We start from the raw sequence: 15,220 nt of genomic DNA, 5'->3' as shown, positions 1-15,220 counted from the left end.
TGTTAAATATACATATATCTCCTGTAGGTAATAGAACGAAATGTTGTAAGTTCTTTACTAGTGAAATTATAGCAATATAAGTTACCAACACTGCAACATTTCGTTCTTAAATTAAACCGTGATCTAGATTTATATAACACAGCAAAGCACTGCGTGGAATTAATATAAAATATAGACAAACAAACAATATTATTTATTATATAACAAGTAAGTTTAAAGAAGACAATTCAATGCGTGATAAGACAAATCGTAAGTAAAAAAAATCGTTTTACAACACAATTACAAAAAATAAATCAACGCATGGAAACAATTCAGTCAGACGCCCACAGCTGGACTTAAGGCTTTCCCTATATATTGGAAGCGGCCTGCGTTTAGGACCATAATAAGTACGCCTGTCAACATTCTAGATCCTCCAGGCCCCACAGGCCTTATTGAAATGCTGTGAACACTTTAATAATAACTTAATATATATAATAAGAAATAAAATTTAAAAAACAAACTTGAAATTGAGTGTTACAATCACTAGGAAAGTAACCAATTCATTCACTTGATAGTGAGTGAGACGACTGACATGTAGTTGAGGCAGAAATTTGATACGAAATCAATTTCAACACTGTGTATATCGTTTTTAGTAGTTTCAGGAAACAGAAAATGTACATGTATGTATATATATATATATATATATATAAATATATATATATATAGAGAGAGAGAGAGAGATTGCTTGCTCTCCTGCCCACGCCCTTGACTAAGTTGTCTTTGGAAATTTGAATTGAGGCTTTATAATGTGGTGTTGAAGAGAAATATTACACATGGTATGTGTGGTATCCACCAAATAACTCCATTCTCCACCAGTCCAAGATAAAACCAGGCTCACAACAACCAGGTCACTTGGGCTGACCGCTGGAAAAGTTTGATCTAGTCAATAACTGCAATCTCCTATATTACTGCCTGAGGAAAGCAGAGGATTGGAAGGGACTATTGACTCTTAATACGAACAATTTCAGGAATATTCGTCTAAGAAGAATATATAACTTAGTTTTTATTAGTTCTCAACAGATGGCGCTTTACGAACTAACGTAAAGGTTATTTTTTTATCTGACGGTTACAAACGACTGTAATAATCTCATATATTAAAATCATTTTAAATTGACTTACATTTTAAATGTATTAACGCCATCTTGTGTCGACATCTCTACAATTTTAATTCACAAATATAGATTAAAAATGTAGTCGGCGACAGTCGACTGTCATTATAAGATGATGAGACCTAAAAGAGAACGCCCATACTCAGTGATGTATGAGAGGAACGATAACTCATCATGAGGAATGCCGTCAAGCTATCTATCCTCGGTCAGACTAAGAGGAACTGGTATGTCTGGCTCGAGGTACATGGCTTTGAACAGAAAGCGTATGCCCTTGTATCCGAACAAAGGACCATAGCCAAAGGCATGAGGAATGCTGTCAAGCTATAGAGGCTATGGCTATGCTTGCACAGCTGCCGGCTGCAGCTGCTCCAGCTCGGCAGTCGAAGTCAGGATATTGACTTCGTCTGGGGACAGGAGTCTTAACTGATCATGGTCTTAATAAACATCTGTTTACTTTAGGATTTACAGAGTCCTCAGTCCATGCCTGGAAGATTAGCATCCTACAGGGCCACTCACCTTAGTTCACCGGGGTGACTTGCCAGCGACTGAAGAATCAAGGATATCTAAAGTATAGTTGGCTAGATTACATTCAACCCCGTTGCAAAATGAGCGCAATATCACTTAGACAAGAATAGTTTGTCGAGGAGTAACAAGAGGGAACGACAAGATACATACTCATGCAAGTCTTATCTTGGTCCATTCATCATCTGTTAAGTTAGTTTTCTTAAGCATAAGTTAAATACTCTCATCCCGACTGAATGTTAAATAACATGCGGCGAGTAAATGTGCGAGTAACAAGAGGCAAGTTACTCGCCTCGTGTAACCGTATTATACTAGTAACTTGTACGCTAGCTACTGACATGCGAGCTACTTCAAGCTTTTTGTTCTTACTGGCCACCCACTCGTACGTCAATTTGCATGAAATTTTGTAATTCCAATATCTCACATGCTAGTGCGGAATAAAAATATTTTTTTTTAATTATTTCGTTGTCTTATTTCGCTTGTGATTTAAAACAAAAATGTAAACTAAAATTCAAGCAAAAAGAAAAATCAAATCAGAAACTGCTTTATTGACAGTTTTGATACAAACTGACATTGGTATACGAGGAACATGGCGAGCTACTGTCCCACTGGCGGGTCAGTGACTAATCCCCTGTAAATGACCCTTCAAGCAAAATTGTTATATATATTGAATATATGCTCTAACAATAAGAAAATTGAATTTGATTGAAATAATACTCCTTGTATTACGAGTATATGGAAATAATGGCCTATTTTCTTAATAATTTCAATAAAATTAAGAAAAATAGTGATATACTCAAAATTATCACTATAAATAAAGATAAGTTTGTTATAGATTTCTCTAAGTTTCAAAAAATCAGTAATTTTTTGTGGGACAGCTCTGTACGGTTCTTCAATACAATATGATGTAGTGTTTCTTAATTATCCTTGTAATAAATTTAAGAGGTTTAGTAATGAAAACCTATTTAAGAAACCTATTATAGTGCAAAGGATATTATAAAGTGTTTATAAAGATTGAGAATGAATTGCTCTAAAACTGTATAAAGGTAAAATTGAGTTTTTTGCGGGCTCTTCCTAGGGTGCGTTTTTTTAAATTTTAATAATACTCTTATTCCTATCTTGTTTTGGGGACAGAGATATACACCCTCCTACTTTCACCTTCCCTCTCTCATCCTTTACAATTCCTCTTTTTGCTCCCTCTTTCATTCTTCGTATTTTCTATCATTCAACTTTCATTCAACATAAAACATTCACCTACATTACATTCACGCATCGCCTCCCATCTCTCGCCACACTTCTTGTTACACGGTTTTGTTTTGCCTAATTACATCACACACCACCCTGCAACAAAACCGCAAGAAAGTGTGGCAGCTCTTCTCTGCCAAGACCAGGGTGCGTTACCTCGTGATCTTACATTGAAAGATGCCAATATCTACTAAATTAGGCTCTGATGGCGTTCTTCACATTATTACAGAGTCGTTAAAAACAAAAAAACCTCAACTTAGTTTTAATTAGTTTACGATTTAAGTATAATAAATATATATCGAGTCTTAATAAACACAGTCAAATGCAAAATAATTGCGGAAACGTAAGATGTATATGTAAAAACCAAACGGATGCTAATGTTTGTGGAATATAAATGCTAATAATAATAATAATAATAAAGAAAACCATTCTTGACATAATACACAGATGATTAATGATTCAAAGTGTAAACTTTTTTATGAGAAATTCTTAGAGTTTTCATTTTTTATATTTTCTAAGGTCAAGTGGCGAGGTTCGCTGATAACAGGTAAACAGAAAAAGTTATAAAATAGACCATGAGGTACAAGAGAGAGGCAGACCTAATGGACTGACGAGATCGTGGCTTCGTCAGGTCACAGGTGGCTCCAAGTTGCCAAAGATAAAGTAAAATGGAAAGCTTTGGAGGCTTTTATCCTGAGGGGGTCCATACAAACCTAGTAGAAAATTATCAAAACTAATTAAAATTAATAATTTTAATTTTAATAAGCATAAAGCTCGGAAATGAATTGTACTAACTACTGTATTAAAAACATTTTCCAAAGGGGTTAGAAAAAATTGTTATAAATTTTATGGGAAAGCTCAATTTGATTGTACTTTCAAACTGGCTCTACTGGCGTTTTTTCTAATAAGTGATCAAATATTATTAAAAATGAATAATACAGTAATGTATTATTAATTTTTTAGTACCAAGGAGCGCCGTTGCGCTTATGTTAGTTGTGAAAAATGCCAGCGTGGCTATTTTGACTGACTTGATAATTATAATAATAAAAAATGATGTAACTGGAATTTACTTCCAGTGTTATAAGTGCACTAGGGAAAAAATAGATGGATAAAATTAAGCCGAATTACATACTTCGACGAAACCGTCTTTTGGTTTGGAAAATATGCCAGGACGTGTGGTATCCAGCAGTAAGAACAGAAGTGCAGTGAAAAGATGCAACACGATTTGCTCCACGTGTAAAGGACTGCACGGTGTTTGCATACGAAAACACGTTTGTAAATTTGTTGTCAAAAAATATGTAGTATTGAATTCCTGTTTTTCTATTATCAATGTGTAAATATTCTGAATAGAACGTTGAAAATATTATGAATATTGTTGTATTGTAACAGATATGGTGAATATTTCTCTTGTTCATATAAATTATCTATAAAAATGCACTTTTTACTGGCATTTTTAGAATATACTGGTAAAATAGGTTTGGGTTAGTAAAAATTAATCTCGCGTAGTATATTTCAAATCGTGAGACTAAGAAATACAAAGTTTCACAGTAAATATAAAATTGTCACTAAAACGACAAGGAATAAAACTTTGCATGGCTCGAGTCAAGGATATCCCAGTATCAAATTGTTCAATGTATACTCTATAACAAACGAGATACATAAATTTGATAAAAGGGATAGAAAGATTTTGACTTTAGCCTGTAGTTCTTCAACTATGCGGGCTCTATCGTAGAAGACATTCTGAAAAAATAGAATATCGTAGAGAAGACTACGGCGAGAAAGAGAAGAGACATTAGAACTCCTCGTCCGTAGCCTCAGATTTGGCCATGACAAAATTACACGACAACCTTCTCCCATAAAAAACCCCATATAATATTGAAAACTAAATACCACATATTCCACATTAAGGTTGTAGAAATAACCTTGACATGGAAGAAAATGGTGAAAAAGCAGGGGAGGGGGGTGAAGTTTTATTGATGCTTCGCGGTGGTATTATTTGACGGTGGACTAACGGAACGAATCGGCCGTATCCCCTTTTCCAGCCGCGAGCATACTTAAGGCGAGGTACAGCGGTGCCGGTGGCACTGTATACGGAATAGTAACACACGCACACGCTAGAGTGGGATAACACCAGGAGACGCACAAAATCAATATTGTACAGAACTATCGTCCCAACATTATCTGAGCAATACTTTTCTCATTGTGATATCCTGTATAATACTAAAAATCGCTATAACCGGATTCTCAAGGAGCACCTCAAAAATCTTCAGAGTCACGATAAATTGGTTGCCGTAGGAAAAGTAGAGGGAAAGAGATCAAGGGCACTAGCACAGACCCTATGGGCGGAATTTGTACGGGGATGGGCCTCATAATAATGGAAGCACTCAGAAAAGCAGGCCAAGGAGACCTGTAGAGGCAACTCATCAAATACTCGACCAAGACCTTCGGCAATGAAGATCGAAAACGACCAAGAAAAAAAATATAAATAAAAATAGTTTTTTCTTTTGTTATATCAACACAACAACCAAAGCGGAGGTTCTCTCAAAAAGACCCTTCAGCCCAATAACTCCATGAAGAGTCCACCTAAGCGACCTCCTTTTCCCGTATCTTAAAAAGTCAATTCCATAATAGCCACGATTGAATCTATCCATAACAAAAAAAAAAAAAATCAAACTCTTTAAAAAACAAAGTTGTTGTGTAAACCCATTATAGGTAGCGGTAGCTATCCCTTCATAGCCGCAATGAGCGCCGGCGCATCAACAACGTACATCCCCCTGTCTATCATCTCGCAGCTGGTGATCGTCAGGAAGCCGCGACCTTCGTCGTTTATCTTCATATGTTGTACAGCACGTGCTAGCATCTCCAGCGAAGGCTCTGGTGGGAAATCTAAAAAAAAATACATATTGTTATATCTATACGTTGTAATAGAGAAGCTGGTTGGCCATGCTCGTTGACCACTCTGAAATATGTTACATTAATAATTTTTATCTATTATAATGAGACAGGCAAATAACATCTGGCAGTATAAAGTCTACGGACACAGATAATAAACCATAATTAATTTTAATGTTTTCCGAATTTTTTACTATATTTATTATAATGTTATTTATATTATTTCTGAAAGTATTGATTTTCGTATATGGTGTACTATATGTTAATTGACATATGATACACATTTAAAGATCCGAGACGTGGTTGCTTAAGATGGGCCTCATAAAGGCCAAGGTCAACCAAAAAGTAAAGGAGAGAGCTATGGTAGGAGTTTCGCAGCGAGATTGAAACAGAGATACACCACCGACGTATGTTTGAAAATTGCTCGTCTTAACACTAAAAATACCATATTATTTTAACTCAGTATCAAGAATTTTTATTTCTCTGCGTTTGTAATAGAAATTGTCAATATACTATTCTGTTTAACTATAATAAATTTTATTTTACTTTCGTTCCTAATAACTATATTTCATACATTCAAGTAAGAAATGTAAAATCGAGTCATTTTACCCGTTATGATAGAAATAAGTACCTAGTAAGTGTTGGTATTATTAGTGTTAAATGACAGTGGACGGGGTCACATCGCTTGTGCAACCGACAGCCGTTGGAGCCTAAAAGCTAATGGAAGGAGAAGGGAAGAAAGAGAGAAAGAGTGTAAAAATAAAGGTAATGGATTAGCAACCACGAGCTGGTAGATGTGAGTATACTTCTCACTAGATTGACCGGCTATGTAATTAAATTGGTGGGAAGTTGATAGATGCATATAGCTCATAGCGGCCATCTTTTGGGGACACCTTTGCCTTGCAGAGGGTGTCTGTTGAATAAAAAAAGAGGATGACCTCAAATGGAATCTACATATGCCATTTAGCCAGCATATTATACACTATTCCTAATTCTTTTAATTATACTGTCCACAAAATTCCCAACTGTTATACACGGGAACGGTACATATGTCCGGCTGGCTATAGAGACCTAGGTGTGATCGAACTTGTCACCGCCATTTTTTTACAGAAATACTCTTTAAAGTCAATAATTCGAACACAATGACTATCTATCCAGGGTGATGGAGTTGTACGGCTCACTCACTCCCCAATTCCCATCAGTGGATCTAAACTACACCCGGCTGCAGTGGATACCCTCCCACTATACGGCCCGTTCGCAAGATCAGTGACGATGACATCGCGCGACGACGAAGGCCCGGCCACACACAAAACCAGCCAAATGCACATGTTCGACATCTAGAGTAAACCACATAGTGTCTACGAATACGTCACCAATGACCAGAATATCTACTGCTTACAAGCGGGCTTCTGGTCCCTGCAATACTCTAGTCCAGGGCTTCTTAAACTATTGTCATTCACGACCCCATTTATGATTGCGAGTTTCTTGACGACCCCATACAAACGTAAAAGAAAAATAAATTAATATTTTTTGATGATTTATTTATTAGGTAACGATAAACATTTGAAAATATTTAGTTTTAGAATTCGTTTTTAAACATACAAAAATCTAAAATTAAAAATTGCACAAAAAATTATAAAATTGCATTTATATTAGTTTAAAACCTTTAAATAATGCGCGTGTCTAGACACTGCAAGTCCACTGTATTCCGCCAACTCTAGTGATGTTATAAAATGGTATATACAAATATTTGACATTAGAATCTCTCGACCCCAGAATTTTGCTACGCGACCCTTAGTTTAAGAAGCCCTGCTCTAGTCCAAACTATCGGACCCGTAGTTCCGGTTGAGAACCATTTGGGCTATCGAGGGCATTTAGACAGCAGTGAAATCCAGGTCAAAAACAATCAATGACTTAGCTCACTAACCACGTATCTCCAGGTTGATGGCGAGGGCCGGGATTCCGTTGACGAAGTCCGGCAGCATCTTGCGCAGCGCCCGGACCTGAACGCTCTCCATGTTGCCGTAGTCCACGAATGACACGCGGACAGTGTCACCCCCCGCGCCATCCACATGCTCACATAACACTGCACGGAACCACTGTGAGTCTGAAACATTGTATATGAATTTAATGGAATCAGGTGTTACTTCGCGGAAGTCCATCCTAAGTAAGAAAAGGACCAATATTTAGTCACATCCGCACATGTACAACAAAATGTACGAACTATAGTGGGGATATCTTTGTAGGAGGTCTCTATAAATCTGGTAAGCGGGTCTTCCAACCCCACCCGGCCTCTCTATAACGCGATAAACCAGGCACTCTTGCAAATCCATTGAATGCTGAAAGGTTGTATTTCAGGCTCTTGATTAAATACTAACATGACATAATTAGTTATTATATACTACCTGATCACGCAAACGTTGTTTTGTAAAAAAAATTAAAGTTTTTAATTAACAAATGTAAGATAAGGGTTGATCGTAGAGGGGTGAAAATTTAGGTTTGTATGTATTTTTGTATGCTGTATCATAATAAAATAAAAACCAAAAAAATTGTCTAAAAAATTAAAAATAAAATTTATGTAGGTATGGAAAATAGATAGTAGCCGATTCTCAGACATACTGAATACGCATGTAAAATTTGGTAAAAATCAGTCAAGCCGTTTCAGAGGAGTTCAAGTTCGAACACCGTGACACGAGAATTTTATATATTAGATTACCTAATAAATATATTTTATACTTTCGTTTATTTTGTATTAACATTTTTACTTCAGCACTTAGCTCATTTTTTTTAACATCATCATAATCAGCAGGATGCCCACAGCTTGGCATCGGCTTCCTCTATAGAATTCCAACAGGACCATCCATCCAAAAGGTTGTCTCTTCAACATATGGATGTATGTCTTACGTCTCACCAGATCGTGGTCTCTACTCCAGAAACTTAAGGCTCCAGTGATCATCTGTTCTGTATGTTACATTGCAGTCCAACAGCCAACTTTAACTTGCCCGTCCGCTGGGCTGGTTATTTTCGATTGTCCACGTATATTATTTCATATCTTCCTAATTTGATCTCGAAGAGATGCACAAGCTATTTTATTTGGAATCATTGGTTAAGAAAGGCAGTTCGCTGCACCCCGTTGGTCACGACTGGCCAATAAATGAGCAAAATGGTTTTTAAACAGAGGGCATGTACACCAAGGATGTATAAATAGTAGAGTATAAAATAAAATGTAAATTAGACTAAAATTAAAAGACTTAATTTTAAGAAAATAAGTTAGCTATAAATTATCTATAAAATGTTTATGGACGTAAAGAATTTGAAAAAAATATTATAGCCTAGATCAGTGATTCCAAAAGTGGTCTATATCGACCTCTAGGGGTCTATGACAACCTGCAAGGGGTCTACGTCAGCGAAAAAAAATTCGGGGGTCCATGAAATGAAAATGGGGGTCCACGATAGTGGATCTCAACACATACACTGATAGTTCCTATTTACTTACATCATACTATCTTATAATATCAAAACTACATTATTTATAAATATACCTATGAAGTAAAAAATTTATTAAATATGTTTATAAAATTAACACGTGTTTTTACTTTAAGTTTTTAACACTAAACTTCACTACAGTTATAAATTTACAGGAAATCAATATCAGGTAAGTAGGGGGTCTACCCAACACAGAAAAACATGGCAAGGGGTCTACGACACAAAAAAGATTGGGGAACTCTGGCCTAGATTAAAAGTCTATGCCAGTAGTCGGTTGAGGTTACAGGTGAAGATTAAGAAAAATAAAGTTACTTTATTTTGCAAATATAAGAAGTAAACTGTATTTATTTAATCTATGTTTAATATTATTCAGTTTCCCGAGTATTAACGGATTTGTAATAAATTTTATCTGTGCTACACTCACAGGGTGGGCACTGGGCAATGCACAGCTCCTCGCACTTGGGCAAATACGGCTCCTTTCCGATCTCGCTGTTGCAGTACGCCTCTATCTGAACAAGTAACAAAATTAGAAAAAAATATTATCGATTATATACACCACAAAAAAGACGACGCAAATTGGATTAATATTTTCTATATCAAACCATATAAAGATCGAAGATGCCAATCTAGGGTCACGAAAATACAAGTTTTTTAAAATGAAAATTGAACAACGTAAACATATATAACCAAAATAATATATATATATACTAGCTGATCCCCCAAACGTTGTTTTGCAAAAAAAAAAATTAAAGTTTTTAATTAACAAATGTAAGATAAGGGTTGATCGTAGAGGGGTGAAAATTTAGGTTTGTATGTATTTTTGTATGCTGTATCATAATAAAATAAAAACTAAAAAAATTGTCTAATTAAAAATAAAATTTAGGGGTGGACCACCCTTATCACTTAGGGGTATGGAAAATAGATAGTAGCCGATTCTCAGACATACTGAATACGCATGTAAAATTTGGTAAAAATCGGTCAAGCCGTTTCGAAAGAGTTCAAGTTCGAACACCGTGACACGAGAATTTTATATATTAGATTATATACACCAATACATCACTTTGCACCGTGGTTACGTTCTGAAAAAAACACGACGCAAAGTGAATTAATATTTTCTATGTCAAACCATGTAAAGATCAAAGATGCCTATCTAGGGTCAAGAAAATACAAGTTTTTAAAAAGAAAATTGAACAAAGTAAAAAAATCTTAATACATACACACAAAAAACAAAAAGAAACAACGAGTAAAAAGCACACTGCGTAATTGAAACTGAACTCTAAAATAAGTGTAACAAAGTGGAAAATAAATCTGTATTAAAATTGCATTGATTTTTAATTTGAGAGGATATATGCGAGTTTTGACGGCATGGCGCGATAAGAAACAAAAGTGTTACATTCTTTTAGAAAAAAAAAAATTAAAGATTCGAACCTAAAACAACGCAACCTTGAAAATCTAACGTACCACAGTGAAAATTAGTAATATATACTTAGCTACACAAAAACTTCGAAATGATACAAAGCCATGTATAGGCGTGTGTTAAAATATTTCGCATGTCAATAGAGTAGATTATACTTTCATTGTTCTTCTTCTTTTGAGCTGATGATGACTGGTCTTACTGCAGCAGCTTGCAGCGACTTCCTGTGACCTTGACCATGTCGTAGGTCCACCTAGTGGAATGGTCACCCTGGCCGCGTCTAATGGCTCGTGGTGGCCACTCGCGAACCTTCTGGTCCGAACGGTCATCGGTAGCAGAGTCCACTGTCACTTCAGACGAACAATTCCGATACTCCGAGCTCATACTCATAGCAATATAGAGCTATCTCTCTCTAATCCTATGTTCGTGACCTTTATATTTCTTATAAGGCCTTTCGATACAGTGATATTATTTTTAAATAAAAATTAATAACTTACTCTACTGTGCCAATGTGCCAAATCAAACGCCGGTTACTATTCGAATAAATATTAGAATATCGAATTTGTTTTCGATTAAAAATACATGGACAGATACCTGCTTGGGTAACTCTTCTAGAACCTTCTTAGCCAGGGGCTCGCCTTTCAGGAAGCCGGATACCATCGCCCCCTCAAGCGCGCTGATGTCGAGGATCTCTATCTCGCAGCCGTTCTTCGGAAGCTCCAGATATTCCAAATCGCTGTACATTAGTTTTGGCACCTCTGTAACATGCATAAACACGTATTTATTTATCTATTTATTTCACACTTTTTACACAATTGTAATGGCGGACATAATTCTTTATAGGCGTTTATTTATTTACTTATACTTTATTGTACACCATAGATAATAAATAAAAAAGACAATTCATATATAGGTAGAAATAGCGGTCTTATCGAGGTGATCTCTACCACAACCTTCGGATGGAGATTAGAGACATGAAAGAGACTTATTTCACTAAGAAAAGGACCAATATTTAGCCACTTCCGCACATGCAGTGGTAGTCGTGCAACAAAGTACACCGCCCGCCAGCCCGCTGATAAATGCGCATGCGGCAAACAATGCGAATCACACAACCGCCATCGCCAAATTACTCAACACGTGTTTCACCCCTCCACGGGGCATCTTCAGGAGTTATGTTACACCGATTAGTGCTAAACACAGACCACTGCATGTGCGGAAGTGGCTAAATATTGGTCCTTTTCTTACTTAGAATGGACTTCCGCGAGGTAACGCCTGATTCCATTAAATACTTATTTCATTGTTAATAAGTAGATGTTCATAGATGCGTTGACCCAAAGAGGATTTCCAATACTAAATACTTATTTTAACACAAATTAACATTCTTTTATTAACAATTTACATTCTTTTATTACACGAGGGTAGAAATAAGTTGTGTACTTAGTCCAGGTTACTACTTACTGTTTATTAGAGAACTTGGCTATATTTATTTTAATTGCTCGACTACAGATATATTTTACCATCTCTTTCTTTGGTATCTTCTATTGGTTTAATCGACGATGATTTAGTTAGCATATATATAATATATAGATTGCATATTTGCACAAAAAAGGAGTAACTTTGTAGTTTTTTTTTTTATAAGTTAAATGTTAACATATATAAATATAATGCCAGTTTATCAATAAGGTGTAATAAACAAATTAAAATAAGCACTATTATATTTATATTCAGTGGTATATAGTATATGATACTTACCAACAACGTCAACTCCATTCATCTCCATCTTCTTCCACTCCGGCGTGCACAGCTCTTGCAGTCTCTTGTTCACGGACACCCTCGTGTCTGCCACAGTCAGGTTTACCTCAGCCCCGCTCGGCGCAGTCTTCGCGCCATCACATATGTTCTGTATCATTAAAAAAATCATTCATTTATATCAGACGAATTGCTACAATGATTGATTTTGCGCTGCCTAGATCCAACAACTTCTTGACTGTCATCGGTCTACATCAGAGTTCCCCAAACTTTTTTGTGTCGTAGACCCCTTGCCATGTTTTTCTGTGTTGGGTAGACCCCTACTAACCTGATATTGATTTCCTGTAAATTTCTAACTGGAGCGAAGTTGGTGTATGTTCAAAATGTATTGCGACCACAAAGCGAATACCAACATCCTACAACTTACACAATTTTATAAACATACATAATATTTTTTTTAATATTATAAGATAGTATGATGTAAGTAAATAGGTACTATCTGTGTATGTGTCGAGATCCACTATCGTGGACCCCCATTTTCATTTCATGGTCCCTAAATTTTTTTTCGCAGACCCCTTGCAGGTTGTCATAGACCCCTAGGGGTCGATATAGACCACTTTGGGAATCACTAGTCAACATAATGGACGTCTACTCAGGCCTTGTCCACCAGCTCGTGTTCGCCACTCAAAAACTTTTTGGCCATCAGCTGCTCTGCCTATATGTTCTACCAACTGTCATTTCAGACAAGCCATTGTTAAACTACGTCAATTTTTTTTCAGTAGATCTCATTTCTTTATCGATCTCCCATCTAAGCTCCGTGCATAGTAACGTCAAGATGTAGCCAGGAAATACGGTGATATATGAGAAAAAGTTTTATCGTTAAGGCGATTTCGAGGCAGCAATATTTGTAAAAATATTTACGATCTTCTGTGGTGAGGAATATGGCACAAAGAGGATATTGGAGGCAATTAAAATTTGTTCAAAGTAATATTTTTTCTACAAATTGTGATAGCGCGTAGAACAGATGGCGATCATATAAGATCATGATATCATCATATAAGAAATTTAAGGCTTTTGCTAGTAGAAATTGCCAAAGAATTACAACATTTCTACTCTTTCTAACAATTTCTATAGACTGTAAAATACATGAATGAAGTAACAATTTGGTGATGGACTAATCCAATAGCTGTACAAACAATATTTACACAGGTTCATTTATAAGTTATTTTATCAAATATTAATTTTTAACTTTTATTAATATAAATAAGTAAAATATTGTCAAAGATCGCTTCGATTTGAAATTTGTTGACAGATCAAGTCTTCCGACCCATATAGACTATATGTATATATCAGTCAAGTTGTCTGTCCACATATATTCAAATTTAGGTTTAAGTAACGCTAATAGATGGCAGCAGTAGTACATTTAAGATATAAAACAGTTTTAAAACTTTGATATTCAAAAAATATTCTATGATTGCTATGTTAAGATTATTACAAAAACTACTTTTGTAAGAATAACTCGACTCATAACGCTCCAGATCTACCGTATTAGCCTGACTTTTCCCGAGTGACTTCTGGCTATAAAGGAAACAATCGAAATGCCAATGCGGAGACGTCATTTTGACACAATTAAGGATATAAAAATCGAATACAAAGTCTTAAAGGATATATAAGATATAACATTAAATTTTTAAGACTCTTATAAAGACTGGAAAAAGCAGTGTCAAAAGTAAATTTTATCAGACGGATTATTTTGAAGGGGTTGAAATTGTTTTGTGAAATAACTTTATAATAACAAATTCACCTTACTTTTTTCGCACACATCACAGTATTGCATAATTTGTTTTCTATTTACAATAGCAGCCAGAAGGTTTTCAAATCTATAAAAGCCTAAACAAACGCATTCAACATCTTTATTAAAATCAACCAGGATAAGTCTTTTCTCAAATCAAACTTTATAATTTTTAAGTGATTTCTGAGAAAAGATGTTCATGTTTCTATAAGGTTGGCATGTCTTTTCAAGTAAAAACCTTGTCAAAATTAACATATAAAAGCGTTTTTTGCAATGATTGCCTTGTTATAAAATGATCATTTCTATTCCTTACCAGTATCAGCTCAGTGGCAGAATCCTTCAGCGTCTCAATGTATTTAACAGCGGCGGTGGTCACCACCGTTATGTCAGAGCGGAGAGTCACCAGCGACGCCTCTGCTGGCTGACTGGCTAGGTCGAACTCAGCTGGACACGGGTAAAGATTTTCCATATTGGCTATCTCCAGGTTCCCTGCACATCACAAAACAATCAGATCATAACAAGTAATACAATATTCAATTTTTAATATACAGGTTGATTAGTCATACAATGCGATTAAAATAATAGGACGGGCTCTCGGCTAACTTCACTCATATAAGTACGGTCAGCATTAAATATATAAAATAAAAAAAAAAATAATAATTGTTTTTGTTGATTGTTTAATTTGTTCTACAATGAGCAAAAGAGGTAGTGTTTTACATCGGCGAGCTCGAGAGATTATCAGCAATGTTGATAAGTACTTCGAGGAAGAGAAAAAACGTGCCATTATGTTGTTGGACCAGTTAAATCAAGCAAGAATTGTACCAGGGCCAGATGGCAATATTCATATATCGCGTGATGTATTTGGAAGTTTCATTAAGCATTTGGAAACTGCTTCGAAGGTAACCGAGCGAGTGACTTTAGCCACTGGTATTATTTTTTAACATTGCTTTTTTTGCACACTATACCAAGTTC

The 15,220-nt window shown here is 35.7% G+C and overlaps 1 protein-coding gene across 1 annotated transcript; it reads right to left on the bottom strand.

Annotated features, from left to right (window-relative positions):
• Nucleotides 1–3,812: 3,812 nt before the first annotated feature.
• Nucleotides 3,813–14,725, bottom strand: LOC137927389 (tudor domain-containing protein 1-like). Its single transcript, XM_068771188.1, has 6 exons — nucleotides 14,562–14,725; nucleotides 12,460–12,607; nucleotides 11,302–11,465; nucleotides 9,718–9,802; nucleotides 7,735–7,914; nucleotides 3,813–5,801 (listed from the first exon to the last, which is right to left on the bottom strand). Exons 1-6 carry the CDS (start codon nucleotides 14,715–14,717, stop codon nucleotides 5,638–5,640), a joined length of 897 nt encoding a protein of 298 aa, XP_068627289.1. The 5' UTR covers nucleotides 14,718–14,725; the 3' UTR covers nucleotides 3,813–5,637.
• Nucleotides 14,726–15,220: the final 495 nt, after the last annotated feature.

The sequence above is a fragment of the Battus philenor genome, unplaced genomic scaffold, assembly GCF_028537555.1.
Source record: "Battus philenor isolate CCGP_79_NKW_IND1 unplaced genomic scaffold, ilBatPhil1.0.hap1 SCAF_30, whole genome shotgun sequence".
Taxonomy (NCBI): Eukaryota; Metazoa; Arthropoda; class Insecta; order Lepidoptera; family Papilionidae; genus Battus; species Battus philenor.
This window is presented reverse-complemented; position numbering and strand designations above follow the sequence as displayed.

What these genes read in the sequence shown, in the direction of transcription:
- LOC137927389 (XM_068771188.1), bottom strand. Translation starts at nt 14,717, where the DNA reads ATGGAAAATCTTTACCCGTGTCCAGCTGAGTTCGACCTAGCCAGTCAG. An exon ending in GAATGGAGTTGACGTTGTTG is followed by an intron (nt 11,466 to 12,459) that starts GTAAGTATCATA and finishes TGCATGTTACAG; the next exon opens with AGGTGCCAAAACTAATGTAC. An exon ending in CATCAACCTGGAGATACGTG is followed by an intron (nt 5,802 to 7,734) that starts GTTAGTGAGCTA and finishes ATTTTTTTTTAG; the next exon opens with ATTTCCCACCAGAGCCTTCG.